Below are 27,757 nucleotides of genomic sequence, written 5' to 3' on the forward strand. Positions count from 1 at the left end.
GCCGCGTGCCGTTGTTGGCTGGTTTGGTAATAATATAAGAATATAAGGAACGACTGTAAGTCGCAATGGTGCATAGTTTCCTGGAGACGGCGATACATCAACCACAATCAGCCACTGCCACGCCACGACCACCACCATGAAGCTGTCCATCTCGGCCACCGCCGCCCTCCTCCCCGGCGCCCTCGCCCAGGGCATGCTCCGTTTCGGCTGCTCGCAGCTCGTCATCGAACGCATCGACCCGATTGTCAATCCGGGCGAGGATCCGTCGTCGCACACCCACCAAGTCGTTGGCGGGAATTCGTTCAACACTACGGTAGGTCGACTGTATTCTCCGACAGTCTCCGACTGTGTCCGACTGTGTCTCATCCCGTCACTGACAGCGTAGATGGACCCGGCAAACCACGACCCGCCGGCCCTGTCCACCTGCACGTCCTGCACCTACAGCGAAGACTTTTCCAACTATTGGACCGCCAGCATGTACTTTAAGAGCCCCGAGAACGGCTCCTACCGCCTGGTGCCGCAAATGGCAAACTATCGCAACCGCAACAGCCCCGAGCTGCTGCAGCAGCAGGGCGGCCTCACCGTCTACTACATGCAGCCCTTTGGCGGCGCCAGCAAGACCACCGCCTTCAAGCCCGGCTTCCGCATGATTGCCGGCAACCCGGCGCTGCGCTCCAAGGCCGGCACGGTCCCGGGCATCTGCCACCGCTGCAACGGACAGGCCGAGCTCAACGGCCTCGGCGGCGTCCCCTGCGACAGCGGCGACTCGTCCAGCTTCCCGGCTACGCCCTGCCCCGGCGGCATCCGCGCCACCATTATTTTTCCCTCCTGCTGGGACGGCAAGACCCTCGACAGCCCCGACCACCAGAGCCACGTGGCCTACGCCCCCGGCGGCCACGCCCTGGCCAACGCCGACTGCCCCCCGTCGCACCCCGTCCGCGTGCCCCAGGTCATGTACGAGGTCATGTGGGACACCCGCCCCTTCAACGACCCCGCCTACTTTGCCGGCGGCCGCCAGCCCTTTGTCTACTCCTTTGACGACGCCACCGGCCACGGCCAGCACGGCGACTACCTCTTTGGCTGGAAGGGCGACGCCCTCCAGCGGGGCATGGATGCTTTGGGGACCAACGGCTGCACCAACGACGTGTGCAGCACCGCGCTCAAAATCCAGTCGGGCGCCGACGCCATCGCCTGCACCAAGGCGTCGCAGACCGGCGAGGATGTCGGCCGCCAGGGCGGCTGGCTGGCCTCTCTGCCGGGGTTTTCCGACAAGGAGGCGATGTGAGGGTGGGGGGTGGAGGATGGACGCGTGGGCGGTGATCTCTGAGAATTGGTCATGGGCGGATAAATAAGTATTGGACGGTTCACTTTCGCGGTGTGTGCAACTGCAGCAATAGACGACTCCAGACTACATATTGATGGACAGTATCGGTGGCAAGAGTTGGGATGGATTGTCTGTGATGTTGACACAACAACAGCAGTACTGAAGACGTTATTGATAGCATAGAGACGAATATGTTCCCGCAAAATCAGCTCTTCACTCTATGATCGTTTTCCCATGTTCATTTTTTTTTTATTTTTTTGTTGACGTTTAATAAAACAACATGAGGGTTTACATCCAGATCGTTAAAAACAGAGTTGGTAAAATCATACGGCTCTCTCCAAGCGACAAAGATTAAATACCATTTAGACCTAGTCCTTGCATCATAAGTCTTCATCAAGTCCATCTCTTGTCTTTTCGGTAACATAGTAGTAATTACATGTCTTGAGAGACTCATTTGCGTGGTGTGTTATTGTTATCTGAGGCTCACGGTTTAGTCATCAGGCTGGGCCTTTTGGCGGGGTCTTATCGCGTAAATGTTGGTGGATCACACCATTCAGTCGAAAGTATGACGTCGACCATGATTGTCTCCCACGAGACTCAAGTCATCAAAACAGACGGAATTATCCGTACAGCTCTGTACAGCTTCTGTACAGCTTCATCTCACCTCATATCAGTTAATTGCACTACATTCATAAACGCTACACACACAATGTCGTCTGTTCTCATTGTCGGGGCCACTCGAGGCCTGGGTGCGTCTCTTGTCAAGAAATACGCCGCAGCGGGATGGACAGTCTACGGTACGACGCGGTCGGCCGAGGGCCCCAAAACCGGCGATTTCCCGGCGGGCGTCCAGTGGATTCCCAAAGTCGACTTGATGGACAAGAGCGCGGGCGCAACTATTTCTGACTTTTTTGGCCAGTCCAAGCCCTTGGACGCAGTGGTATGACCCATCCCAGTGTCCGCCATGTTGTGTTTTTAGTTTTGCAAACTTCTCGTCACTCACATGGCCGATCTATCACAGATCATCTCTGCCGGACACTTCACTACCGAAGATCTGGACAAGAAGGGCCCGAACTGGGACGAAGAGGTGCGCATGTACACGACAAGCTCGATCGCGCCCGTGTTCATCGTGCACGCTCTCCACACGGCCCACCTCCTCGGCGCGGGCAGCAAGGTGGTGCTGGTGTCGTCCGAGGCCGGCAGCATTTCTCTGCGGCACGAAAAGGAAGGCGGCGGCAACTACGCACACCACGCCTCCAAGGCGGCCCTCAACATGGCTGGCAAGCTGCTGAGCCTTGACCTGAAAGACCAGGGGGTGATCGTCTCGATTGTCCACCCGGGGTTCATGCGGACGGAGATGACAAAGGGCGTTGGCTTTGACCAGTACTGGGACGACGGCGGCGCGGTGACGCCGGACGAGGCGGCGGCCAGCCTTGTTGCGTGGACCGACGGCCTTGACCTGTCCAAGACGGGGCAGTATTGGGCGCCGCGTGGACCGAGAGACATTGGCACAGCAGAGCCCGTCCTGGGCCAGAACCTGCCGACGCCTTTGCAGCTTCCGTGGTAGTGGAGAGGGCCACATGGAACGTGCTTTATGTAGGCAGCTAAATGCTAAATAAACATTGATCTTGCCAAAGAGACGGTCCTTTTCCACTCAGCCCCTACAGCCTGAGTCTATGTTTAGTCTTTCAAGTCTAGAAATAAAACGACTTACACAAAGTCCGCACAATAAACACAAACCAATCATTTGTACATTCTTTTTCATGTCCGTTGTGTGAATGAGTGTTGCACCGTCCGCTGTTAGTTATAGCGTCAAGCCTGGCGACTTACAGCGCCTTTAGTGGAGGCAGCTTTGCAACGCTAAAGTGGACATCAAAGCTTCTCATGACGCCCCACTTTAAAAAAGTTCGAAACCGAAAAGGCAAGAACAACTCAATTCAACCTCATATTGCCAATTGCACCAAATCCAATCCCGACAATCCCGACGACCACCCCCCTGCCTCTCCGTCTGTCTCCCTCGACATGCCCCTCGACACCTCCACCTACTCACTGGCGCTGCTGCGCGTCGACGGCCGGCGCTGGAACGAGCTGCGGCGCTGCCACGCGCAGGTCCGCACCCAGGCCGCCGCCGACGGCTCGTCCTTCTGGGAAATGGGCAATACAAAAGTCATGTGTGTCTTGACAGGACCCAGCGAGCCCGGTCCTAAGCGCGCCGGCACCGTCACCGCCGGCGGTGGCACCACGGGCGCGGGCAACGAGACGGCCGCCGAGGTCGTTGTCAACATTGTCGTCGCGGGCTTTTCGTCGGTCGACCGTCGTCGCCGGGGACGTACAGACAAGTGAGTTTTCCGTCTTTGCACGGTTCGCTTTTTTGGTTTCTTCACGTCCCTCGTATTCTCTCTAACAGCCACCGCCTCCTCCCTGTAGACGCACCCAGGAACTCTCCGCCACCGTCGCCCGGACCCTCGCCGCCGTCCTCCACACCCACCTCTATCCGCGCTCAGCCATTACGTTTTCTCTCCACGTCCTGTCCCACGACGGCTCGCTCCTCGCCGCCCTGCTGAATGCCGCCACCCTGGCCGCCGTCGACGCCGGCATCCCCATGACCGACTACGTCGTCGCCTGCTCGGCCGGCAGCACCTCCAGCGACGCCGCCGCTGACACCACCGACGGCGCCGACCCCTTGCTGGATCTCAACCTCCAAGAAGAACAGGAGCTGCCCTCGCTGACCGTCGCGACACTCGGCGCCACCGACCGCGTCGCCGCCCTCGTCTGCGAGAGCCGCGTCCCGGTCCAGCGCCTCGAGGGCATGCTGGCCGTGGCCGCCGACGGGTGCAAGCAGGTGCGCGCGATTGTGGACCGCGTCGTGCGGGAGGCCGGCCTCAAGATGGCCAAAGAAGCAAACAGCGGTGCAGACGCCGGGAACGTGTCGTCCATGGAGATTGACGTGTAGCCGTTTCCGTATTTGTGGCGGTCTGGAGCATGGCTTTGGAGGGGGGGAAAACTACCGAGAAATACCCGGACATTGGGGGAGCATCAATGGCGTATTGTTATTTTGCTTTACGGTCGGCGTTGGGCGTATTGGTACGTTTCTATCTTTTGCATCTTGTCGTTTTGGGGGTTTTGACTGACTCCATACAGGCTAGGCACGCAACCATAACTGTAATCAATTCAAATTTATTTGTCACATACAAATCGGCGTGCGTTGCAACTTTTTTGACATGCATCTTACAGCTCCTCATGTTTGACCTCCTTGGCCTCCTCTTTGGCCTCCTCCTTGACTTCCACCTTGGCTTCGTCCTTGGCTTCGTCCTTGGCTTCTTCCTTGGTTTCGGCCAGCTTCTCCACCGTTGTTATAACACCCTCTGGCAGCTCGTGCTTCGTGCCCTCGCCCATACGAATGTCGTCGATCCACTGCTCAATCGACTCCTGCGACAGGTCCACGCCGCCGCCTTCGTACTTGCGCCACCAACTGCGTCGCCCATTGACAGCCACCAGCTGCACGCGGTTGTAGCTGCTGGTTGCCTGCACCTCCATCGCCCCGAGCAACGCCGCCGACGCCGGGTTGCTGGCCGGCACCGCGAAGAACGGGAACAGTGCACGCTTGTTCTGTGCGTACTTGTGTGCCACCTCGGCCAGGTGGTCCAGCGCGGTCTGTGTGTCGGCCGAGGCTTCGTCGGATGACGCGTCGCCGACAAATACCAGCACACACGTCGGGGCCTTGCCGCTGAAGCAGCTGCTCTGCAGTTTCGCGGCCGTGTGGATGGTGGGAACCGGCAGCGCGCTCTCCACGATGACGGGGGCTGTCTGCTGTGTAGGGGTCTCGGTCGTCGACGTCTCGGTCTCAGCATCAGCCGTCTCGGCGGTCGTCTCCTTTTCCTTCTCAGCCTTCTTCTCTGCAGTCTTCTTCTCTTTCGTCTCCTTCTCCTTCTTCTCCTTTGATTTCTCGCTCTTGCCCGTCTTCGCCTTTCCATTCAGATTTAGCGGCGGGTTGGGTTCGGCGGCCTGCGACAAAAACGCCGTCATCTCCGCGAGCTTGAACTTGCCCTCGTAGGCAATGGGCGCCGCGTCGTCGTCGCCCGTCAGCAGAAGCAGCGCCGGGAACGTCGTCACGCCGTACTTGTCCACCGTCGCCGCCTCCTTGTTGCGCACCTGGCCGATGGCGATGCTTCCCAGGAAATCCGTTGCCAGCGCCTTGGTGCTCGGTGCCGTCGTGCCCTTTTCCGTAAACAGCAGCGCCTTCGCGCCGGGTTGGGACGACAGGAACTCATCGAGGGTCGCGTCTGTCACCTTGACCACGTGGTTGTTCATCTGCGACGTCACGCTCTCCACAATGGCCGCCGCCGTCCGCTGTCCGTTGTAGTTGTCCACCACGGTGCGCCGGCCCTTGCCCCGGACCTTGGGCGGCCGTGCAATCTTGAGCGTCGGGAAGCCCTCCACACCGAAGCTCGCGCATGTTTCGCGTGCCTCCTCGCAGTTGACGGCCACCACGTTGGCCAGGCCGTCGAGGCTGCGCGCGGCCTTTTCATAGTCGGGCTTGAGATTCTTGCAGTGGCCACACCACGGCGCATAAAACTCGATAATCTACAGGGTCTGTTAGCATATGCCCTCCCCTGTGCTTTCTAGAACACGCTGGAGTGAAACGTACCGATGTCCGGTTGGATTGGTTGATGAGGCGGTCCAGCTGGGCCCTGCTGTTGATCTGCGTGACAGCCGAGTTCTTGCTATACAACGACTCGGAGTTGCTCTGGGCCAGTGCCTCGTGCATGCCGGCAAGGGTGGCCACAACGGCCAAAAGGGTTTTGGAATGCATTCTCGGGGTTTGGATTGGACCTGGACTTTGGATGTTGTGATTTCAGAGTGAAACCATCGAAGTGCAAAAGATTGAAGAGTGGTATCTTGTACTGCTCAAAATATAGCAAATATAAATCAAATGCAAACAGGCGTTACAGAGGTAGATCGGCGGTCGTATGCCAGCTTTATCCTGTTCATGACTTGCGGGAAACGGCAAAAAAGGCCAGCGTGGAGTCTTTGGTGCCACTCTAGGGGACATTGTACCGGCAGTATTTAGCCACCGCCTTTCAATGCGACAGTAGTGCACCAGCTAATGCTAGCTAACGCCACACCGCCTTCAGTTCCCGCTAATGCGGCTCGTGGCTGGAGCTCATTTCGACATTTGGCGGGGTTCGCATCCTCTGACGTGTGCAAGGCAGGAGCAACCGAAGCTACGCAAGTAGTGCTGCGCACCTGCCAAGTCGTGCCACTACTTTCCAGGCAGCCTTGTTTTCTGAAAACCTCAGCATTCTCACATCACCAACATCACGACCATCACCACCCCGTCATCCCACGTTGCGCAGTCGCTGCACCCCCGAATCACTCTTTCTGCGGCCACTGTGGATAAATTACTAGTTGCATTGCAATTCGAATCGGACGTCACTCCCAAGCGCCCACACAACCGCCGCCATGGCCGACGCTATGGCCAGCCTCCGGCAGGCCGACCCCAATCTCTACAAGACGGCCATGCGCGGCGAGCAGCTGCAGAACGCCGAGCCCATCGTTGCCTACTGGTGCGACTACTGGGTCCTCAAGCAGATCCTCAGCAAGGGCCTCCACACCTCCTCGCCCGACGTTTTAGAGTACAGCACCCGCCTCATGAACCGCATGGAGGCCACCAAGGAGAGCCGCGGCAGCGAACCTGCCATCGCCGACGATATCGAGGGCCAGGCCTATGTTGAGCAATTTGCCCAGAAGCGCCTCGACAGCGCCCAGAACGTGGTCAAGGCCAGCAAAGTCACGGCTACCACAGCCAACACCTTCGACGCCGCTGCCACTCTGTTTGGCCTCGTCAACATCTGGGGCGCGCCGGACGCCGAGACCATCCAAAAGATCAAGTACGCCAAGTGGAACGCCACGCGCATCCTGCGGGCCATCAAGGACGGCAAAGACCCCAACGAGTCGAACCCCAAGCCGGGCGATCTGGCGAAACGGAACGCTGAGAGCGCCCTGTCGCCCGGCTCGGAACTGCCACCCGCTGCGCCTGCTGATGGGCCCCGACCGGTGACGATTGAGGATGAGACAGAAGACAGTACAGCTGCGACGGGTGCCATTGCCGATGCACGCCCACGACGCGACTCGGCGGGTGTGTCGTTACCACATAGCCCGGTGTCGTCCGCGGCCGGCAGTGCTCATGTGGCGCCAGGACTGGATACCATTCCGACACTCCCTCCTGCCGCGAGCGGCCCTCTCCCTTCATTTGGCTCGCCAACTGCACCACCAGCCGCAGCACCGTCACCGACCATCTACACACAGGACCCAGATGCCGTAGCACCGTCGTCGGCCACGTACACGGACGACCCAGACGCGTCAGTGCCGCCAGCCAACTTCTCTCCGACCGTGCCCACCTTGAGCCCGCCGACGGCTCCGCCCGATCTGTTCTACCAGCCGCCTCACCAGCAGCCTTCAGCGCCGCCATCCGCGCCACCCTCCGCGCCGCCATCGGCCCCGACAAACGGTGGCTACTTTGCGGGCACCAGCGCTGCACCGCCTCCGGCAGTCGCGCCCACGGGCTACCCGCCCGCCTTTAACAATCGCGTCGTTCCCCAGCCGTCTGCGCCGCTCCCGCCATCACAGCCATCACAACCACCACAGCCTCCACAGTCGTATGCGCCTGTGAACACTGGCGGCCCCGTCGACGACCTCGCCATGGTCAACGCCCAGAAGCATGCCAAGTGGGCCATTTCGGCCCTCAACTTTGAAGACGTGCCGACGGCTGTGCGAGAATTGCGTAAAGCACTGCAGTTTTTAGGGGCGGCGTGAGCTTCCGTGGGGGTGGGGAAGTATAAAAGAAGGGACCATAGACACCGTCTTGCGACAATTTTTGCTCGTGTTCTCGCTCGTTGCCTAGCGTTTTGTTCTGCCATACATGTTTTGTTGAGTCCTGGGTCCATCGTGCATAATACAACTTTATTTTCTAATAAGGAGACTGGTGCCGCTCGTGCCTTCCTTTTCCGTACGGTTATCCCTTTCCGTGGTGCATGTTGTTCCTGCTGTTCTGAGAAGCGGTATCTTGTGTTCATCATACCTTCCTTTTCCCTTTCCAACAAAGGCATCCGCCGCTGTCGCTCCTTCCCGAAGCCTGCAGCTTCGTTCTCGATTTCCCAAACGCTAATTTCTACATTTGCACTTTTTACCCCTAATGACCATCGTGTCTATTTATCTTCGTACTTCCTGTGTTATCTTTTCTCGTGTACGAAACGATTGACAACCACGGACCATGTCGGAATTTCAATTCTCATCACGTCTCATTTGGGGGCCAAAAGGTGCTGCATGCATTGCCACGAACCCCCATTTTACCGCCTGCCCCTCATCCGTCTCGCCAACAATCTGGTCGCCGATGTGATGGCCATGTTTTATCACAGCCCAAGAACGGATCCCATGGCCCATCATGAGGCATTTCTTCTGGCTGAGCAGCAGTCGTCCTTGTAGTTTTAGCCTGCACTGTGACCACGCCGTTGTCCTGCAGATTCGTCTGGCTCAGCCTCCGGTCAGGCACTCAAGGGCAGTCTCTGGTTCTCACCAAAGGATAGGATCTCTTTTCCCGTCATCTCAGTCGCCTCTCTCGTTTTTGTTTCCCTTATGATATGTCGGCGAATCCCCGCGGCAAAAAAAAACGAAATTCTGAGTTAATTTTTGTCGAAACCGTGTGTCTACCCAAAACCCAGCCAACCTTGCTATCTAGGAGAGTCCTTCGTGCGTACTTCTTTGGCCACCTTTTCTTATGTGCCTTTCTACATCTCCAGTGGTCTCTAACATACAAGTGTTTTCCGATTTCCTAGCTTTAATTTCCGCTTCTCACTGGGCACGACTACACACAAAACGCATGAGAGCCACAGCCTCATTTCCCATTGCAGGCAAACATGGATCCCATCACGGCTCTTTCCGTTGCAGCGGCAGCAGGCCAGTTCGTATCGTTCGCCTACGATCTCGCCAAGGGCACTGCGGAACGATACCGATCCATTGAAGGCACCGAAAAGCGCTTTGTCGCAGTGGCCGCAGACGCAAAGCACATCAACGAACTTCTCGATGCCCTTTCCACCCCAAACGACGTCACCGGAGGCACTGGATCGTTCGTGAAATCTCGTACCACGTCGACTCTCACTACAAAGCTCGATGCCATCGTACAAGAATGCCACGCGGTCGGTGTGGAGCTCCAAACACTTCTCGACTCGACAGCCGTGCAACCTTCTGAGAAACGACGAATGGTGCAGAGCGTGCGGGTCACATTTCGGTCTATGCGAAAAGACTCAGAGATATCTCGACTCCACGAGCGGCTGCGCTATTTACGGGAACATGTCGATAGCTGCCTCATCATGCTCCTCTGGTATGTCAACATGCACCGACAATGGGATGAACCAGGCACAGTTTGGCGGCCTAGGCTTAGGAGGCTGTTAAGATGCTAACTATGTCCATTTGCATCAGCACCGAGGCATCGTCCACAAAAAAGGCCTTGAGTACAATCTCAGAAGGATTGTCGGACAAAACACTCGACTCACAGCAAAAATCACTAAATTTAATGGTGAATGACATTGTATCACGCATTAATACAACAAATATGATATCCTCCCGAACGGAGGAATTGATCAGAACAATGGCGCGGGATGCCACAGATATTCGGTCTCGAAAAACACTCATGCTCGCTTTTTATTTTCCTGGGATAGATAAACGGGAAGACGAAGTGTCCGAGGCGCATACCAAAACGTTTCTTTGGATTTTCGATGGATACTCCACAGACGACCATAACGAAGTTATATCGAGCGCCACGGACACAACTAGAGATAAAGAAAAGATCGAAGTCGAGCACATCGAAACGGGAAAAGCAATAAACAACGCAGACGCAGAAGGGGGCCACCCATCCAATTCGAAATCCACAGCTTTGAGGTCCACCAAAGTGGACAAACCCGGTTCGAACAGTAAATGGAAAGTCAAAGTGGAAATCAAGTACCCTAAATTTGAATTTGATACACCATTGATTCAACTACAAGGCCCTTCTGACACTTCTGACAGCGAAGAAGGTGACGAGGATACCACATTACCCGCGAATACGTTTCAAGGCAGCCCTTCTCGTGATGCTGAGCAAAGTTGGTACGAAGATCTGCCTCCGGTCAAGAACACAGGCTTTGTTCCCTGGCTGCGCTCTGGATCGGGTATTTATTGGATATCTGGCAAGCCTGGTGGAGGAAAGAGCGCCTTGGTGAAATTTGTCTATTCACATGCAGTAACCGCCGAAGCACTGGCCGAATGGAAGGGAACTGCAGACTATCTAGTGACCACATGCCACCACTTCTGGTCTGCCGGCTTCGACCTGCAGAAATCAGAAGAAGGCCTACTCCGGTCTATCCTATTTCAAATTGCGGCATCATTCCCAAGTATCGTGGCATCCGTCTGTTCCGAACGCGATATTGGGCTTAGGGGAGACCGTGGCATGTCGTGGACGATAGGAGAACTTTGGGACATCCTGACACGGGTAATCAAGTGCCCCGAGACAATGCAAATATCAGTCAAATTCGCTTTATTCATTGATGGGCTGGATGAATACGACGGCGACCAAGACGAAATACTGCGTCGTTTGAAATCATTCGCGGCACTACCGCATACGAAAATATGTGCAGCAAGTCGCGAATGGTCCGTATTCTACCGCCATTTCATGTCCGACGACGTCGTCCCAGTTCTCCAGATCAAGGTGCACGAATACACCTATAGAGATATATACCGTTATAGCAAGGATAAGCTAGACGGCAAGCATCAGCCAGCTCGTTTTGCACCCACGGTGGCCGAGCGGCAGGTTTTGATCAGAGAGGTGGTCGATCGAGCGCAAGGTGTCTTCCTTTGGGTCAACCTTGTGTGTAAAGAACTCATCCGCGGCTATGACAACTCTGATTCATTCGAAGTATTGCTTCAACGACTACAACACCTTCCAACAGACTTGAAGCCCTTTTTCAAGAAAATGGTGAACGACATTGATCCCATCTATAAGGATGACTTTGGTATGCTTATGTCAGCCATGCTAAAGGCCAATTCATATTTCTGCCACCGTCTGAGTTTAGCAGACTTTGGTCAAGGAAAACGGAGTTGGACACTCGAAGACGCTTGGAATATTGGTCCTGGCCTTTCGACCCGTCAAATAAAGGCACGCGGTGCAGATTTAGTCGAATTCAAGACAGGCTCATGGCACTTTTTACACCGATCTGTTAATGAATTTCTCTGCGAGGACATCCAACTCAATGAAATTTCTCTCATTACAAAGCGGAATTCTTTCAACCCTCATTTATACTGGGCCAGGCAGTGCCTTCGAGCATATTTCCAGAAGCGGCCTAGGTATATCGGAGACTCGCCTACCTTTATGCACGATGCAGTCGAACATTTGTCAGCATATGAAGCCGAGGCAGGCCTAAGCGACACATTGTTCTTCGATGAACTTGACGACCTTTTCACTAGTAAACGGATCGACTCAATAAACTGGCGAAAAGGAACCACGCTCGCCATAGCAATGGAGAGCAACCTCAAACTATATGCTGCATCGGTTTTGCAAAATCAGAAACACAAGTTGCCAGAAGACCTATTCTCGATAAAGAAGGCAAAACACAAGTGGCTTTGTAATTTTGTCTCCTCGCACGACAACCACGACAAATATATCCCAAGAGCAACGCCACTAGCGATGCTAATCGCCGTTGGCTGCGTAACAACTTACAGGCACGGCTACAGAATACGAGCGTACGATACTAGGGCTCCGGAGCTTAAACGAGGTATGCTCGATATAATACTTCCTTTTGGACTTCCAACAATGGAGCCCGTGGACTTCCACCCATCAATCGGAGCGGACAATGCCTGGACCTTCTTTTTACAGTTTGCACGACACGGTGTTATCGCCCCATTTGCATCCGTGCATTCTCAAGACGCCGTGTTTCACTCCATGGCTCGTATTATTGATGAGGGTGACATTTGTGACCATTTCTTCGACAAACGGACACATCTCCCACTGGAGAGACCAAACGATTACACAGTCCGAGAGCGTTGGCTGATGGTTTCCTATGCTCTGCAGCGTCGGCGGCGTCGGAGATCCATTATGGGATGGCTGCCTCGTCCCGCAATGACACACTGGCGGTGCTATCTTCGAGGCTGGGCGTCAATCATCTACCTCGCAATATTTGCGCCGCCAACTAGACTCAGCGATAGGGATATAGAGATTACCATTGCGGAGTGGATTTTAAATACCAGAGGGATACCGCATTATGCTGGCTATCTTTATACGCCTGAAACGCTACCTCGGTGGTGCTCATATCTACCGTGTCAGCTTGACAGCTTCTGTAAGCTGATATGGCCGCCAGTCTGGCTTTGCATAATGTCAATTGTCTACGTCTGGTTCGTGTCCATGATACCCAGATCCAGACAATGGTACGCTGATGCTTCAAGTGCCATCGTATGGATGCCTGCATGGCCCCGACATGAAGGACACGGTTACGCCACAGTGGTCTTGACGACTCATTTGATCGTATGGGTGGCGTCCGTCCTTCTCTGCGTCCGTCGTCGGTACATGAACTATATGACTTGGTTTCTTGCGGAACAGGCCGTATACGATGATTTCGGGCGGGAGAGACAGAGGGGGAAAAGGCATATGACCTCGGACGAGATGAGGCAGAAGCACTGGGAGGATACTGTGATGAGGAGATCGAAGGCAAAGGAAGCGGACGTTATCAAAATAGCTGCTGAAGCAAGGGTGCGTAACTTGGCTATTCCATATTTTGCTTCATTTTTGGTGTTCTGGTTATGTTTTGGGTAGTATGTATTGGCTATTCAAAAAGGAATGGACTATCGTAAGGATCAATGGCGAAGAGGAAATGGCGAAAAGGAAGAAAGAATACAACCGAAGGGATAAATACATTACGTACAGATATGTTGATCATTTCCCTGCATTGAAAATGTAAATAAAAATTGAAGCAATGCTACCCTTAGGTACAACTTTGAGATGCTTACAAATGTGACGACTCGTTTGTAGAATGGTTTAGTCCTGTTTCCGTTTTCATAGTATGTGGTACTTGAATATCACGCCTTACTTTGCTAATTTTCCTCTTCTCATTTGTACAGTTACATCACACTGACTGATTGGAAAGAAGCCGTATTTTGATCACTACAAACTAGTAAATAAAACAACGACTCTCCCCGCATTTTTATTTTCATTTTTTCAGTAACTTTCACGTTTTTTTTTCTTTTGTTCCTTTCAATTTTTTTTCTGTTTTACTTCGTTTTCATTTTTTTCTTCCATCTTTTCATCTTTTATTTTTTTGAAGGGGGAGATTAGAGAATAGAGGTGTGCATGATCCACGCGCCTAATAACGCAACAAAGTAGTAAACCAATAAGCCAAATATATGAAGGACGACATGAATACCGTCAAACTAGAAACATGAAAGAGGAGGCGAACACCGATAAACCAGAAACGAGAAAAGCAAGGTGCGACGAGCACCATAGCGTCGAAAGATGTAGCGCTTTGTAAAGGAATGTTGTTGTTGTTGAAGAGGTAGACCATAAATTTTGGACAAAGTTGCATTGGCCAGTGACAATGAACGGGCTCGACCAAAAGTGTACTAATAGCGACGACGACACAGAACATGGATATCAGGACATGATATCTCGCCCAGCTGCCATTTTAGAATGTAAAGTGGACTTCCTTGTCGGCTGTGATAAGGGGATCCTCCCCGTTCACGTCCGGGGTAGAACCATCGCTGGTAATGATCTGATAAAAAGCCGAAACGCTGGCGTTAATGGTGTACCGACCCTCGTTAATCAAGGCCGAGTCGGTCTCAAGTGTGAATGTGTACATTTGCCAGTCCCTGCGAGAGGCTCGATTTGCTTCAATGAGTTGGTTTTCAAATGCAAATGCGGGAAGAATGAATTCGCTGTCTCCGTTGACTGGGGTGATGGTAGCCGCCGCTTGGTAAGTGTTCCAATAACGGTCTAGGTGCTGCTTGGCTAGGTTCTTCCTAACGTGGAAGATGAGAGTGATCTTCACGATCTCGCCACATCTAGGATCCTCGGGTCCCGATATTTCGAGTTCAATGCCGTTGGAATTGTTGCGGCCGACGGCCATGGGGCCGGAACTTCTAACACGGCTTGACATATTGTAGGTGGTTCTTGAGATAAAAGGTCGTGAGACGCAAGTGTAGACGATTTGGACTTGTGGGGGAATGATTTGAAGAAGTGGTGGATGCAGATACATCTCCCATCGTGGTCTTGCTGTGGGATCTGAGCGGTATTTTATGTCTTGCATCTCCAGACAGCATTCGACAATAATACTCATGAGGTTGTATGGGTGGCACGAAACGCGCACACATACACGTCAAAAGAAGCAAAAGCTGCTTTCTCTGGACTTGGAAATTACACGTTGGGAGAATAAAGAGTTGTGTCACACTATGGGGCACCGTGATGTCAACAAACAATCGCTGTTTGATCGAAAGTACTAAAATAAGGCTCGAAAATATATATATCTCGATGCTCAAAGCCTTGTCCAATTAATAGATGTCTATGATTAGCGTGGCACTACATATTCTTTGTCGATTTGACTTCTTCGTTGCCCCAGTCAAGGTCGTCCCGTCCCGTACATCGTCCTTGTCTACAACGGTCTAACGATCTTTGTTTAACTGCTAAGAATTTGCTACCCCAGTGAAGGGCGTGCCATCTCGCAGACGTCTTTGTTTACAGCGGTCTTTGTTTTATGTCCTAAGGGTTTGTTGCCCTACTCAAGGGCATGCCATCCCGCACATCGTTTTGCTACAGCTGTCTTTGATTCAGTGTCCAGCCAAGGGAGTGCCATCCCGCTATCGTTTTTGCTTCAGCGGTCTTTCATTTACCCCAGCCAAGGGAGTTCCATCGCGCACATCGGTTTTGCTACAGTAGTCTTTGATTCAGTGCTGAGAAATTGTTACCCTAGCAAAGGAGTGTCATCCAGCACATCGTTTCTGCCACAGCAATCTTTGTATTTCAACGCTGCAAGTACGATTGCTGTATGAAAAGCATTCTCAATTTTTGGATCGTCAAAGACTCTATTTCCGGGTACGCCAAATCTCTCTCACTTCAAGGCCATGGCATCATTACTGTGCCTAAAAAACATACTTCTATTCCTGGACGACTAAGGTCGGCAAAGAACGATGATGTTCAGAGTACATCATCACGTGCCATGCTGCCCTGCCGCTTTATGACTAATCATGTCAGAAAGACATCTAATGAAGATGGTCTTGTTCTGTTTTCCTACCCCTGTCTTTTTTATTCTCGTTGTACGGATTTTTTTTTGCTCTCTTGCTAATGTGCACGTCTGTTTCTCCTGCTCGGCAGAATTCCCGGTGCCTCTAGCTAAAGGGCGGAGACAAGAGACCGCGCATCAGTCATCAATTAGCTTAGCCAATACCGTCGCGTCCTCAACTTTGTCGCGCTGTTATTCAAACACGAAAGCAGCAAGTCAACAAGAGCAATTTGAGACCACACGCCACCAACTACCGCGCCCGCCACCCCCCTGTACGTTTGCCAGCAACGGACATGACGATTTTGCCAGCAGCCGTTGAAGATCCCGACTTGCTTCGCGCCACCACGAACGGAGAAGAAGCCGCCGACATTTCTTCCTTTCCGTCTCTCGAACCCGAGTCGTCCGACACCTCAACAGTCACATCGCTTCCCTGGAAGTCGTTCAAACGTCCCATGTTGAGCAAATGTCCTTTTGATTTCACAGACTTGGATTTCTCGAAGGAACTTGGCCATGGCGAGGATGGCCTTCTGCTAATGGCCAGAGAACTAGTACACTTTAAAATTACTAATATTTATTCAACCCACGAATAATAAATCTAAAAGAGATTCCCAGCTCCAATCCGTTTCATCGGAAATGAAAAAGAATCGCAAAACATTTAAATAAAAATAACAGTACAAACATTTTACGTCATCCACGAAGCAAATACATTATGTTCCCTGTTTGTTTACTTCACAATAACGTGTATGATCGTTTTGCAGGACAGATCTTGAATTCAAAAATTCACGAAAATAGCGCCAAAAAAACCACCCGAATTTATTAAAAATGCGTCGGCCGGGAATCGAACCCGGGGCCTGTCGAGGTTGCGTCAGATCATGTGACCCGACATGGCAACGACAGATTTTACCACTAAACCACCGACGCTTTTGGTGTTTCTTGAAATGGCGAACGCTAATGTGGTATATCAGCATCACAGGCATCATCACGCTGTCTGGACTGTTAGCCAGGAGCATTTTCGACCCCGGATTCCACTAAGAGAAAGATTTAATTACTAAATCACCCACGCTTGATTGTTTTTGCTGACTTGTGTGATGTTGTCATTGTAGACGATTTAAGAGCAAGGACATATGGTAGATACGATAATGGCACTTGATTGATTTCCTTCCAGGAGACAGGATTGCATAGCCATCAAACACGACCCTGGCCAGACTTGACAGTCAATCTGGAATCCCCACCTCCTCCAGCCTGATACATGTCTCCTTGCCCGCGCTCTACTAGCTGTTGGCCGTCGCCGCATTGTAAAAGTGAATCTATTCGTTAGCAACAGGGAGCATATCGGTCAGCTTGTCGGCCACATGTAGTGACTTTGCCAACGCCGCCGAAAACGCCTACGTACCGTCTCGTCTGCACAGCCGGCCGGCGTCTGGTACGAATACGCGCCCGTATTGATAAACAGCTGCTGCTTCGCGCACACGAGCCACGCGGCCAGGTTCTGGCGCTTGACCGTCGGGGCCGTCCACGTCACCGTGTCGCCCTGGAAGGCAAAGGTCCCAAACGTGCTTTTCGTGGTGTTGAAGGACGTCGCCAGCGTCCGCGGCGGGTTGGCCGGGTCGGCGGGCTCTTGGACGTGCATGTACAGCGGGCCGTCGCTGCCGAGAGAGTTGACGAGCTGGCCGTCGACAATGTTGAACTGGCCGGCCGTCGTGTAGCTGTCGAGGATGGCGACGCCGGCGACATTGGCGGGCTTGGTCTGGAGATACTTGTGGAAGTTGGGGGCTTCGACGGCACGGATCCAGAGCTGCCCGGCCGTGAGGGTCGTGGGTGTGGCGGCGCGGGGACTGTCCACGTCCGGCGCCGGGGCGGCCAAGGCGGCGGACGCGAGCAGTGCCGTTGCGAGTATGGACAGCATGGTGAATGTCGGGGATTGAGACAGTTGGAAAAACATAGCCAGGAACGGTGGCATCCCATAGATGCGAGAGTCTACGCTGGGTCTGGCCTTTTGTACCGGCCAGGCCAGTCTGTCGCCCACCTGTCCATGTGATTGAATTATTCTATTCATTTAGATTCGGCACGGGTAAATGGCCAGTGGGTGCGCCTGGCCCTCCTCCGCACCTAGACGGGAAACGGGGCCTGTACCGGGTCGAGGCAATATCGCAGAATGGGATCGCCCTCTCATCGCGGTTTTGTTTGTGTTAAGATTTAATTCTCGTCGTGAAATGGAGCTAGTAGTCCTTGCATCTGTCAAGAGGACCTTTGCTAGCGCGTGGCTCATTGTTACAGATCTGTCGTTTGTTCTCCCTTTTGGGGTGTCTCCAACTCGGCGAGACATTCTGGCCAGTGCTTGGAGTCCGCTCCGCCAATGGCTGGCCACGCATGCTGGCGGCTGAGTAGACGACCACAAGTTACGCCGAATCTGACATGTTGTTCGGCCGTTGCCACATAGTTGCGTAGTTTTACAGTTTCCCGTTTTCATATGTTCACGAGTATTGCATATAGCCAAATCGCCGTCATTCTCCACGATCGCATACTTTTATTGTTTCCGCCTCCCGCCATCACTGTCCACCCATCATGTCCGTCAAAGTCGCGGTCTTCTCGGCCAAGCCGTACGACAAGGAGTACTTGTCTGCGACACTGGCGGACAAGAAGCAGGATGTGGCTTCCAGCCACAGCCAGAACCCGATCGAGCTCGTCTTCCATGACTCTGCGCTCGGTCTGCGCACCGTCGCGCTCGCTCGTGGTGCCACGGCCGTCTGTGTGTTTGTCAATGACGTGCTGGACGCCGCCGTCCTCGAAGCGCTGTCGGCCGAGGGCGTCCGCGCCGTGTTGCTGCGCTGCGCCGGCTACAACAACGTGGACCTCGCCGTCGCCGAGAAGCTGGGCGTCTTCGTCGCCAGCGTCCCCAGCTACTCGCCCGAGGCCGTGGCCGAGTTCAGTGTCGCGCTGCTCCAGACACTCAACCGGCGCACGCACCGCGCCTACAACCGCGTGCGCGAGGGCAATTTCGCGCTCGACGGGCTGCTGGGCATGACGCTGCACGGCAAAACCGTCGGCGTCGTTGGCACGGGGCACATTGGTCTGGCGGCGGCGCGCATCTTCAAGGGCTACGGCTGCCGCGTCCTCGCCCACGACCCGTACCCGTCGGCCGCCTTTGTCCAGGAGGAGCTCGGCGAATACCGCGCGCTGGACGACCTGCTGCCGCAGTGCGACGTCGTTAGCCTCTACTGCCCGCTGACCAAGGATACGCACCATCTCATCGACGAGCGCACGCTCCCGCGGCTCAAGCCGGGCGCCATGCTCATCAACACGTCCCGCGGCGGCCTCATTGCCACCAAGGCCGTCATTGCCGCGCTCAAGAGCCGCCACCTGGGCGGCGTCGCGCTGGACGTCTACGAGGGCGAGGGCGGCCTCTTCTACAACGACCACTCGGGCGACATCATCGACGACGACGAGCTGATGCGCCTCATGACCTTCCCCAACGTCCTCGTATGCGGCCACCAGGCCTTCTTCACCGTCGAAGCCTTGACTGAAATTGCCAACGTCACCCTCCAGAACCTGAGCGACTTTCTGCTGAGCCGCCCGTGCCCCAACGCCCTCGTGGCCGCTCACAAGCAGGTTGCCCGGCGGGACTCCCTTCCCGTGCGCATCTAATTGTGAAGGTATCGAGGATCAGTGCCACGGGAGGAGATTGGGCAATTGTGGGATTTTCCTTTGGGATTTTTGAAGTTTCAATTGATGACCGCATTTATTGATGTCGAGAAAGGGAGATTGGCTCGCAAAAAGGTTGAACGAAGCTGACTTCCAGTACGGTACGACGTAGGTGTAAGGATGGATGGGATCGTATTTCTCCTATCAAGAGGATCCCTCGCCGGATCGGAACGAATCTATGATGACAATATTCCCAATAAATGTAATTTGTTAGGCTGGAAGCGCTCTTTTTCGTTTGTCTTCAAGAGATCCACGGAAAGCAAAGAATCAAAGTAAAAAAGTAAAGTAAAAAAGCAAGGTAAAACTCAGCGCAAGAAACAAACGTCAAGCAAACCCGCGCGTCTTTACACAGCCGTCGAATCGAACACTCACCTTAATTCTTTTTTATTCACGATCACGTCTACTTTCGCTCATATCAAGGTGTCACCCAGCCAGTATCATTTCATCAAGGCCAATTCTGCCTACGGTAAACATGGCCATTTCACGTCCTCGAAAGAGTCGGCCGCCTAGCATACTGCCTCCGAATTTGGTTACCCCAAGAGATCGAGGCAGCTGGCTGACACTGTTAATACGCTGCTCTCCAAGGTTCTCTCGGCATACATTGAAGTGTCTGGCGGTGTGGTGGAGGTGGCTAATATTTACAAGACCTACATTCGTAGGGTTAAGGGTCGGCTCCGGGCGGACAAGGCGGTGATTGGACTGGGCAGCGTTCTAGCAGGGGCTACCGGATGGGCGCTTATGACGTGGACATTAGAAGAATTATTTTCTATTTTGTTACTCAGTGCTTCTCTGTCGTCGTCAGTGTGCAGTTCACGTTCAATTTGCCACAGCATTCAAGTCACTCCTGCGAGACACACAGCAATGTCTTTAACGAACGGGAATGTCAAAGAACACCATCCGCTCCTGGCTATCCTGGACAACCGCGTCCAGTTTGTAATAGCCCTTGCGCTCAAACTGAATAATGTCGCCCTTGGCCAGACTCTTCACGTTGCAGTCGGCAAACGCCTGCTGTCTAAGCTCGGTGACCTCAGTGAGACAGTCCCGCAGGTTGTCGTCCTTGTCGAGCTTGTCCTTGGTGATGAGGTAGTCAAAGGAGACGAGGTCCACCGGGACAAGGTTATCGGCTGTGTCGGCCAGCCAGGTGATCTTTTTGGTCTTCTTCACATCACCGCCGGGGTTAAAGTCTAAGTCGAGCGTTTTGATTGTCTGACCGTCTGTGTCCTTCTTAATTCCCCGAACGATTGCATTGCCCCAGTTCATCAGCGTAATCTCCTCGCCGGTGGTAAAGGACTGTGCGTCCACCTGCTCGAGGAAGATGGTGCTGCTTAGTAGCACAGTCTTGTCGCCGAGTTCAGGCTTCTTGATGTACTTGGGACGCACCAAGGGCGTGAGCGTTGAATCGTCGAGGCCCTGGACCGTGCAGCGCACAGCGTCCTTTGCCACAATTGCCGTGTGCCGCGGCGCCACCGGGTCAATGTGTTTCTTGTTGAGCGCCCAAAATATGCCCCACTCGAGATTTAACACGTTGCGGCTCGGCCCCTGTTTGAGTATAAACTCACGCAGTGCCGACACCACCACGCCCCGCCGCAACACGCCGCGCACCGTCGGCATCCGGGGATCGTCCCAGCCCCAGACCTTGTTGTCCGCGACGATCTGAGTCAGCTTACGCTTCGACAGCACTGTGCGCACAAAGTTCATGCGCGAGAAGTCATAAATGGGAACACGACGCAGTCTGAGGGCGTCTTGGAACCAGGCGTACTGCACGTTGCGGTCACGATACTCGTTGGTACGTAGGGCCAGTGTGACGCCCTCGAGAGAGTCGAGGATAGGGGCACAAAAGTCGTACGTCGGGTAGACATTCCAGGAGGTGCCGGTGCGGTGGTGCGGCGTCTGGTTACAACGGTAGATGACAGGGTCGCGTAACGTGCCGTTGGGGCTGTCGTACGCGATACGGGCGCGTAGGCACCAACGGCGGCCCTCGTCCGTCCCGGCAGTCATATCAGCAAAACGTGCCAAGGTCCCGTTTATACTCATATCACGCCGTTTAGACGGTAACCGATTTTTACGATCCTCGTCACCCTTGCCGAGCTCCGCGTCATCGGCGAAAGCTTTACCGTCACGGATTAACTGGAGAGCCAGATCGTACATGTGTTGAAAGTAGTCGCTCGAATAACTAGTTGTGTCAACGTGGATACCCAGCATAACTAGGTCTTCGACAATCGAGTCTTGGAACTCCATCGACTCCTTGGAAGGGTTCGTATCGTCGAAGCGGCAGATCAGTTTCCCGCCTGGTCGACTGTGCGCGAAGTAGTCGTTCAGCAGCGCTGCCTTGGCATGGCCAATATGCAGGTAACCAGACGGCTCGGGTGGGAAGCGCGTGGTGATAGGGCCAACGAGGTCAGGCAGGTCAATGTCGTAACTGGCGCCCGCTGCCGAGGCCGCGGCACGGTCCTCGGCACGCTCCTTGGCCGCCGGGGCGGTGAGCTCCTCAATGAGCGGCACCAGCCAGGACGCCGTGGCGGGGACGAAGTTGTACCACCGATACGTATGACCATTTGTCTTACGTAAAAGGGATTGACCCACGGGGTTGGCTCGAAGTGCGGACCATACGGCGAGGTCGGCGAGCGTTAAGGTATGGCCAACGATAAATGTCCGGAGCGTCAAGTGTGACTCGAGTGCGGTCAGTTGGCCCTCGACGTCTCTGCGGTTTTTGCTGGCGAGTTCAGTGGACTTGACTACCCACTCTTTAATCTATATATTAACCAGTTGTTAACATCACCACCGGTAGGTTAAAAAAAACCGGTGATAAGGAAAAAAAGGCGAATAAAAAGAGGAATATTTTAATCGTACTAAAGTGTTCTTCTCACCAGCGGCGGCTACGAGAGTAGGGCAGACATCTTCGTCAATGGCCACACTGCCATCGGCAGAAACAAGTCGAACGACCGACCCCCCATCATCCAAGGCCTTGTCGGCGTGGAACGAGCGCACAAGGTCTGGTAGAACGCCTGTAACGTGGAGGTAGTTTGCTAGCACGAGGCTTGGGAGCACAAGCGCCAGTTCGGCTTTGGCGGCGATGTCTAGTCGGGACATGGCGAAATTGGGAGACGGTTGTTTTGTTCGGAAAGACTGAATTGAAAACTTGACTGATTGATGTGGCGGGGTTGGGAAAATGTGGGCGCAGAGTGGGATATGTATTTAACAGCCGTACCATCCTGTATGATTAAGGAAAAACCTTGTTTGGACTGGCGAGGCCGAGTATGTAAACAGGCGCAAAAAGGCACAAAAACGACACTGGGGGAAAGCAACACACACAGCTCAGAACAAATTTTTGAAACGCGTCATTTTTATCGATTTCTACAGGCTACAAGAGGATGGTGCCCAAATGGCCACAGGTAAACAATGGTCCTGAACACATCAACGAGCCCGCTGCACACCTACGTGAAGCTTGCAACCGACTTCAAACCGTCGAGAGAGGCAACATCAATCAAGTACCATGGACCATAGTGCAGTCCTGCATCTCCTCGGCATGGCGCTGGCCAGTAAGGTATTCCAGCAGCCTGCGTTGAGCGAAGTCCACCATCACGTCAAGGACGCCGTCCAGTGCACACAGAACATTCAGAGGGATGTTATGGTTATTAAGAACTCATTTTGAAATCCAGGCAGCCCCAAAGCATACGGCTGACCCTCGCGGAGGCAACGCTCCTGCCGTAACGTGGGCGCAGGTGGCGGCTCGGGGCGGCTCGGCCGCACCCGCCTGTCCTACCCAGCACGAGCACCACCAGCGCCCAACCTACTATGAAGTGAAAGTACGAAGAACCAGCTTCTCACTTTTACCAGAGTAAGCCGGGCAAAGTTCGGGATATCGTCTAGTTATTGTTTTTCTGTTGCTAATACCGTATTGAGATTTAGGTGTCTCGTTGCCTCTCCTATCGCCATTACAGCGATACAAGTGTAGGAGGCAGGTCCTTGTCCAGATCGTCGAGCAAGTCATCATAAAATCCCATCTTGCCGACATCGAACGCCTCCAAACCATACGACAGAGCCTGTGCATTTTCGTCTGCCAGACAATCTGACAACGTGCGGTCCGTCCCTTCCTGTGCTTCCCACGCCGCAACCATCTGCACATATGCGCGGCGCTCGCGCAACAGCTGTCGCTCGTCCTCGTCGCGTGGCAGGCCGTCGGGGCCGTAGCGACTGGGCCGGTCAAAGCGGCGCGGCATGGCATCGAGGAATCGCGGGAAGCAGACGAGCTCAAGGGGTAACGTGCAGGCGCCCTCCCAATCGATGACACCAAGAACGGTGTAGTCGTCGTCGCCGGCGACGATGATGTTGCTGTGCAAGAAATCGGGGTGGCAAAGAGGAAACGGTCCCGTGTCGCGGCCACGGCTGCTTCGCGCGACGAATTGCGGCACCACAACGCGAAAACGATCCAAGAACGTTTCTACCGCGTGTAGGACGCGCTCTGCCTCGGGAGCGCCGCCCATGATTTCCAGAATTTCGCTTGGCTGGCGTGGAAATTGCACGTGGTCGGCCCAAGCCAAAAAGAAGTCGGTCGCGGAGTCAAAGGGACCGCCGATGCCCCGGAGGGGGCCGGCTTCAAAGGTGCCGTTGGCAGTTTTGCGAATCGTGCCAATCTGGGGAAGTCGCAAGGACGTCATTTGCACCTGTCACATAGTTAAATGCGTGTAGTACGGATGGTGGGAAGGTAGATTGCAAGCGTTCGACTGACATGGCATGGGGCCACGGAGCGGTAAAAGTGCGGCCGTTGGGCGACGGGGATGACGCCGTGGTGTGTGTCGTAGCCACCGCCCGAATCCATGGCCGTGTTCCCCAGGATGAACGACATGAGCACAAAGGGGACGCCTACGACATTGTGCTCGTCGACTTCGAACGCGAATATCTCGGGCGAGGGCAAACGCGACTGTTCATGAATCCAACACATTGTGTCGACCTCGTTGCGCAGCTTCTCTGTGGCGGCTGCCGACCTCCGCATGGCAATCCTGGCCACCCACATCGTGCCGTCCGTGAATTGCAGCAGGCGCGCCATGTTGTTGAGGCCGTTGGTGGCGTGGTCCGTGGGGACGCAGGGCATGCCATCGCGCAAGCTCGAGGCCAGCTTGCAGAGCGCGTGCCAGCCCGTCAGTTGCATGGCCATGTCCATGGAAGCATCCGGGTCATACATGACTTTTTTCCAGTTGAGAGAGAGTGTGTTCATAGTGTTCGATGCCGACATGGTGACGAAAGGAGATTTCTTGCTTCACGTGTCGAATTCGTATGTGCCGAACAAGTGTCCTGTCAGAATGCATTCTTCAGATGGACGCTTCAAGGGAGCCTGGAGGGGAAGCATTGCCAGAGCCAATGAAATAAACTATCACACTTTTCTGTATGCGTTATCGTACGTCGTGCATCGCCAGCAATACTATGAATTTCCACTGGTGCAGCATCTCTACGAGTCAGAAACGAAACGGCCACAATCTCGCTATCGCCACCCGTCAGTCCTCGTAAAACACGAGTGTCCGCACTTCAATGCTTTCCCGCGGCGGGTCCTCGTCGTACGCCTTGTCACGGAACGCCGAGTGCGGCACCCGCCGGGCCACGGATCCGTCGTCGACCGAGTCGAAGCACTTGATGAGCATGACCTCGTCGGGCGACTGCCGGTGCTTGTAGTACCAGCGATGGTCCCGCGACGCGGTGACGGTCCACGTGTGCTGCGTGTGGTCGGGGTAGAAGACGCTGGCCTGGACGAGGTCGGCGTCGGGGATGGACCGGGCGTCGGCGACGGCCAGCGGGTCTTTTGTGACGGTATGGAACGGGCGCCAGGCCTGATCCCAATACAAGTGAGGCGTGAGCAAACCGAGCGAAGGAAGCACAAGACGAGCAGCGCGCTTACGTTGATGATTTGCCAGCGACGCTGAGCAAGGTGGTCGGCCTCGTCGGGCAGGGTCCACCGGAGAAGAAAGGCGGCCCCGTCGTAGGACTGGTCGACGTGGACGCGGTGCAGCGGCCCGCGCTGGCTTGCATTGCCGGGCCCGCGGGCGTGCCAGTCGGCAGGGCCGCGGCGGATCTTGTGGTCAAAGATGACGACGCGGGCGGCCCCCGTCGCCGCGCGGAGGATGTCCTCGGTGTCTGGGAAGTAGACGCGTTGGATGAGGTCGAGGCTCTGGAAATTGTCGGCGATGCACTCTCTGGCCGCGGCGGTTGGTTTGGTCAGCAGCTGGAAGCCGCAGTTGTTGAGAGTAAAGTCGCCTTCGCGACCCGTGATGTCATGCGCGGTCACGGGCGCCACGGTCATGGGTCGTTCGTTGGTGACAGTGCCCTTGCCGACGTAGACGGGCGTGGGCTCCGAGCCGTCGCGAGGGTCGTCATAGTAGTTGAGTGTTGTTTCGACGTCGCGGGCCATAATGTCGGCTGAAGGGGCGGGAGTGTTGGGTGGTGCAACAAAATGAGTAAACAATGCGATCAACAACGAGACAGAACTGCTGCGAGACCCAAAAAGCGACGTGTTTGCACCAACAGACTAACTGTTCGTGGTCACCGGCGAGTGGAAGCGATTGCGAGAAAAGAGATGAGCATTTGCTATGCCGCCCGGCACGACTACCCCGCGGTAATAGCACGGCATTCCGGCATATTCAGTTCCAAGAAAGGTATATTACGCAAAGGTATGATGATAATACGCAGTCAGTGAAAACCAAGCCAATTTCCCATTTATCCTGGGAAGTTTGCCAAAGACATCCATTGGCGGCGATAAAGTTCATCAAAATACCATGCAAGGAAAATAACACAACGAGCAGCGGTATCAAAACAACAAGAATAACCCACCCATTAAAAGTACACGCATCTTCCTGTTCATCTCGTCAACTTATCCGCCCTTGAAATTGGTGTCACGTGGAATTCACACGGTTTAACATGAGGCGTCATGTGGCTGGATTTGTCACGCGTCGTCTAACACGCCTTTTACGAAGCAGCCCCTGATACGCAGATACCTATTTCGACCAAGCCTTCTGCGACAATGGTGCGCCTGTCACTCAACATCCCCCACCGCGATGCCATAATGGTGCTCTCTTCGTTGTCCTGCTTCTGGGTGCTTCCCTTGTCCACTCGCCTCCGCCTCGGCCGCACATACTTCAAGAGCCTCACGCCCAATGTCGTCCGGGTCAGCAGGCATCGCATCATCAAAGGCCCTTACGATCCACGCGAGCTGGAGGCACTCCTGTACGTGCGGAAGCACACGACGATACTCGTACCCAGAGTGTACCGCGTATACCACGCGTCCAACGGGCGAATCTACATTGAGACGGGAGCTTGTGGAGGGCGTCAGCCTGGCCGAGCTGTGGCTCAAGACGCGCCTAGTACACGACGTCAAGACGACGATCACGGCCGACCTACACGACGCGGTTGCTTAGCTCCGCAGCCTCCGTCCGCCAGCACAACAGTCCATTGTGGCATGGGCATCTACAAAGGAGGGCTTGTCGGATGGCCGCATTGGACCGGAGACCTTTGGGCCCTTTAGAAGCCACGACGCATTTCACACATTTCTACGCGGTGGTATTCCTAGTTATCCATCCTTCATAGGAAAAAACGAATGAATTGTGATAAATGAGTCAAAAGAAGTAAGGTGGAACACGGGCCACGTTAAGGTTAAGACTATGGATCCTGGGCCACATTCCACGGTCCATCCAACCTAACCTTTCCATTCCCGGCCTGTCTTTAAATCACCACGTCCCCCCTCCCTCACTTGCACTAAAGGCTTACACCGCCGGCGAGCGTGATGACTGAGATTATTGAGCCGAGCACTGTTTTAGCCCAGAACAGTTCCGGGCAAAGATGCGCAAACTCTTCTACATCTGCGGCTTTTGCCCGTCGTAGAAGTTCCTTCTTCGCATCCATCGCAATTTGGTATTCCCATTCAGCCCATAACGTTTTAACGATTAAGTCTTTGGCGTCCTTGTCCTCCGCGTTGTCCTTGACGGATCTGGCGGAATCTCTGGCGTCTCTGGCTATTGCGAGTCGTTTGTCTGCTTCGAATACCTTTGCAGATAAGTTTCTGTGGTGAAGTGACAGAAGGTACACCACTGCTCAGCGCTCATAATACAGCGTATAAATCTGCTTAAGCTGCAACGCAATTGGTCGCGTCTGCAGTCCGCGATGTAACCAACCGCCAACAAGCCCCCAGCCCGCCAGTGAGGCCGGTGTACAGAGGGTGGTGAGCTGTCGCATGTATTCAAGGATATCCATACGGGTCCGTGTATGGCTTGTCGTGGCCGGGGCCTTGTTGGCGGTCCGTCTTCGGTCCAAAGATCTATTCCCCTCTCGTGTTTCGCTTCTATCTTCAAGTTTTCATCTACACGCATCATCACCACAACCCAACCAACGACTCACCCATCAATACATTGTCCATCTCTTGCTACTTCCATCCATTAATTCATCACTACGTACATCA

At 54.3% G+C, this 27,757-nt stretch overlaps 14 protein-coding genes and 1 non-coding gene across 15 annotated transcripts; 8 read left to right on the forward strand and 7 right to left on the reverse strand.

Annotated features, from left to right (window-relative positions):
• Window positions 1–136: 136 nt before the first annotated feature.
• SPSK_01804 (uncharacterized protein) lies at window positions 137–1,285 on the forward strand (the record flags this gene model as incomplete). The annotated part of the gene is made up of 2 exons (XM_016728706.1): window positions 137–313; window positions 386–1,285. The coding sequence occupies 2 exons, from the start codon at window positions 137–139 to the stop codon at window positions 1,283–1,285; spliced, it is 1,077 nt and encodes a 358-aa protein (XP_016589953.1).
• A 748-nt stretch (window positions 1,286–2,033) lies between these two features.
• Window positions 2,034–2,891, forward strand: SPSK_01899 (oxidoreductase, short chain dehydrogenase/reductase family superfamily; the record flags this gene model as incomplete). Its single annotated transcript, XM_016728798.1, has 2 exons — window positions 2,034–2,264; window positions 2,304–2,891. The coding sequence occupies 2 exons, from the start codon at window positions 2,034–2,036 to the stop codon at window positions 2,889–2,891; spliced, it is 819 nt and encodes a 272-aa protein (XP_016589954.1).
• Window positions 2,892–3,346: 455 nt separating this feature from the next.
• On the forward strand, window positions 3,347–4,277 carry SPSK_01875 (exosome complex component RRP41; the record flags this gene model as incomplete). The annotated part of the gene is made up of 2 exons (XM_016728774.1): window positions 3,347–3,663; window positions 3,752–4,277. The coding sequence occupies 2 exons, from the start codon at window positions 3,347–3,349 to the stop codon at window positions 4,275–4,277; spliced, it is 843 nt and encodes a 280-aa protein (XP_016589955.1).
• Window positions 4,278–4,552: 275 nt separating this feature from the next.
• SPSK_01666 (protein disulfide-isomerase A6) lies at window positions 4,553–6,137 on the reverse strand (the record flags this gene model as incomplete). The annotated part of the gene is made up of 2 exons (XM_016728573.1): window positions 4,553–5,908; window positions 5,973–6,137. The coding sequence occupies 2 exons, from the start codon at window positions 6,135–6,137 to the stop codon at window positions 4,553–4,555; spliced, it is 1,521 nt and encodes a 506-aa protein (XP_016589956.1).
• A 650-nt stretch (window positions 6,138–6,787) lies between these two features.
• Window positions 6,788–8,140, forward strand: SPSK_01740 (vacuolar protein sorting-associated protein VTA1; the record flags this gene model as incomplete). The annotated part of the gene is made up of 1 exon (XM_016728646.1): window positions 6,788–8,140. One exon carries the CDS (start codon window positions 6,788–6,790, stop codon window positions 8,138–8,140), a length of 1,353 nt encoding a protein of 450 aa, XP_016589957.1.
• A 1,100-nt stretch (window positions 8,141–9,240) lies between these two features.
• Window positions 9,241–9,758, forward strand: SPSK_02005 (uncharacterized protein; the record flags this gene model as incomplete). The annotated part of the gene is made up of 2 exons (XM_016728903.1): window positions 9,241–9,704; window positions 9,746–9,758. 2 exons carry the CDS (start codon window positions 9,241–9,243, stop codon window positions 9,756–9,758), a joined length of 477 nt encoding a protein of 158 aa, XP_016589958.1.
• A 213-nt stretch (window positions 9,759–9,971) lies between these two features.
• SPSK_10389 (uncharacterized protein) lies at window positions 9,972–11,508 on the forward strand (the record flags this gene model as incomplete). Its single annotated transcript, XM_016736822.1, has 2 exons — window positions 9,972–11,222; window positions 11,431–11,508. The coding sequence occupies 2 exons, from the start codon at window positions 9,972–9,974 to the stop codon at window positions 11,506–11,508; spliced, it is 1,329 nt and encodes a 442-aa protein (XP_016589959.1).
• Window positions 11,509–14,025: 2,517 nt separating this feature from the next.
• On the reverse strand, window positions 14,026–14,496 carry SPSK_02022 (uncharacterized protein; the record flags this gene model as incomplete). The annotated part of the gene is made up of 1 exon (XM_016728920.1): window positions 14,026–14,496. The coding sequence occupies one exon, from the start codon at window positions 14,494–14,496 to the stop codon at window positions 14,026–14,028; it is 471 nt and encodes a 156-aa protein (XP_016589960.1).
• A 1,942-nt stretch (window positions 14,497–16,438) lies between these two features.
• SPSK_11237 lies at window positions 16,439–16,536 on the reverse strand. The gene has a single exon. It is a non-coding gene; the product is annotated as a tRNA-Gly (tRNA).
• Window positions 16,537–16,886: 350 nt separating this feature from the next.
• Window positions 16,887–17,521, reverse strand: SPSK_01967 (uncharacterized protein; the record flags this gene model as incomplete). Its single annotated transcript, XM_016728865.1, has 2 exons — window positions 16,887–16,922; window positions 17,009–17,521. The coding sequence occupies 2 exons, from the start codon at window positions 17,519–17,521 to the stop codon at window positions 16,887–16,889; spliced, it is 549 nt and encodes a 182-aa protein (XP_016589961.1).
• A 659-nt stretch (window positions 17,522–18,180) lies between these two features.
• Window positions 18,181–19,260, forward strand: SPSK_01824 (D-lactate dehydrogenase; the record flags this gene model as incomplete). The annotated part of the gene is made up of 1 exon (XM_016728724.1): window positions 18,181–19,260. One exon carries the CDS (start codon window positions 18,181–18,183, stop codon window positions 19,258–19,260), a length of 1,080 nt encoding a protein of 359 aa, XP_016589962.1.
• A 924-nt stretch (window positions 19,261–20,184) lies between these two features.
• Window positions 20,185–22,407, reverse strand: SPSK_01513 (glutamyl-tRNA synthetase; the record flags this gene model as incomplete). The annotated part of the gene is made up of 2 exons (XM_016728424.1): window positions 20,185–22,068; window positions 22,168–22,407. The coding sequence occupies 2 exons, from the start codon at window positions 22,405–22,407 to the stop codon at window positions 20,185–20,187; spliced, it is 2,124 nt and encodes a 707-aa protein (XP_016589963.1).
• An 845-nt stretch (window positions 22,408–23,252) lies between these two features.
• Window positions 23,253–24,550, reverse strand: SPSK_01761 (uncharacterized protein; the record flags this gene model as incomplete). The annotated part of the gene is made up of 2 exons (XM_016728667.1): window positions 23,253–23,981; window positions 24,047–24,550. The coding sequence occupies 2 exons, from the start codon at window positions 24,548–24,550 to the stop codon at window positions 23,253–23,255; spliced, it is 1,233 nt and encodes a 410-aa protein (XP_016589964.1).
• Window positions 24,551–24,809: 259 nt separating this feature from the next.
• On the reverse strand, window positions 24,810–25,717 carry SPSK_01879 (uncharacterized protein; the record flags this gene model as incomplete). Its single annotated transcript, XM_016728778.1, has 2 exons — window positions 24,810–25,139; window positions 25,208–25,717. 2 exons carry the CDS (start codon window positions 25,715–25,717, stop codon window positions 24,810–24,812), a joined length of 840 nt encoding a protein of 279 aa, XP_016589965.1.
• A 609-nt stretch (window positions 25,718–26,326) lies between these two features.
• Window positions 26,327–26,827, forward strand: SPSK_02010 (uncharacterized protein; the record flags this gene model as incomplete). The annotated part of the gene is made up of 1 exon (XM_016728908.1): window positions 26,327–26,827. The coding sequence occupies one exon, from the start codon at window positions 26,327–26,329 to the stop codon at window positions 26,825–26,827; it is 501 nt and encodes a 166-aa protein (XP_016589966.1).
• Window positions 26,828–27,757: the final 930 nt, after the last annotated feature.

The sequence above is a fragment of the Sporothrix schenckii genome (assembly GCF_000961545.1).
Source record: "Sporothrix schenckii 1099-18 chromosome Unknown Cont42, whole genome shotgun sequence".
Classification (NCBI taxonomy): Eukaryota; Fungi; Ascomycota; class Sordariomycetes; order Ophiostomatales; family Ophiostomataceae; genus Sporothrix; species Sporothrix schenckii.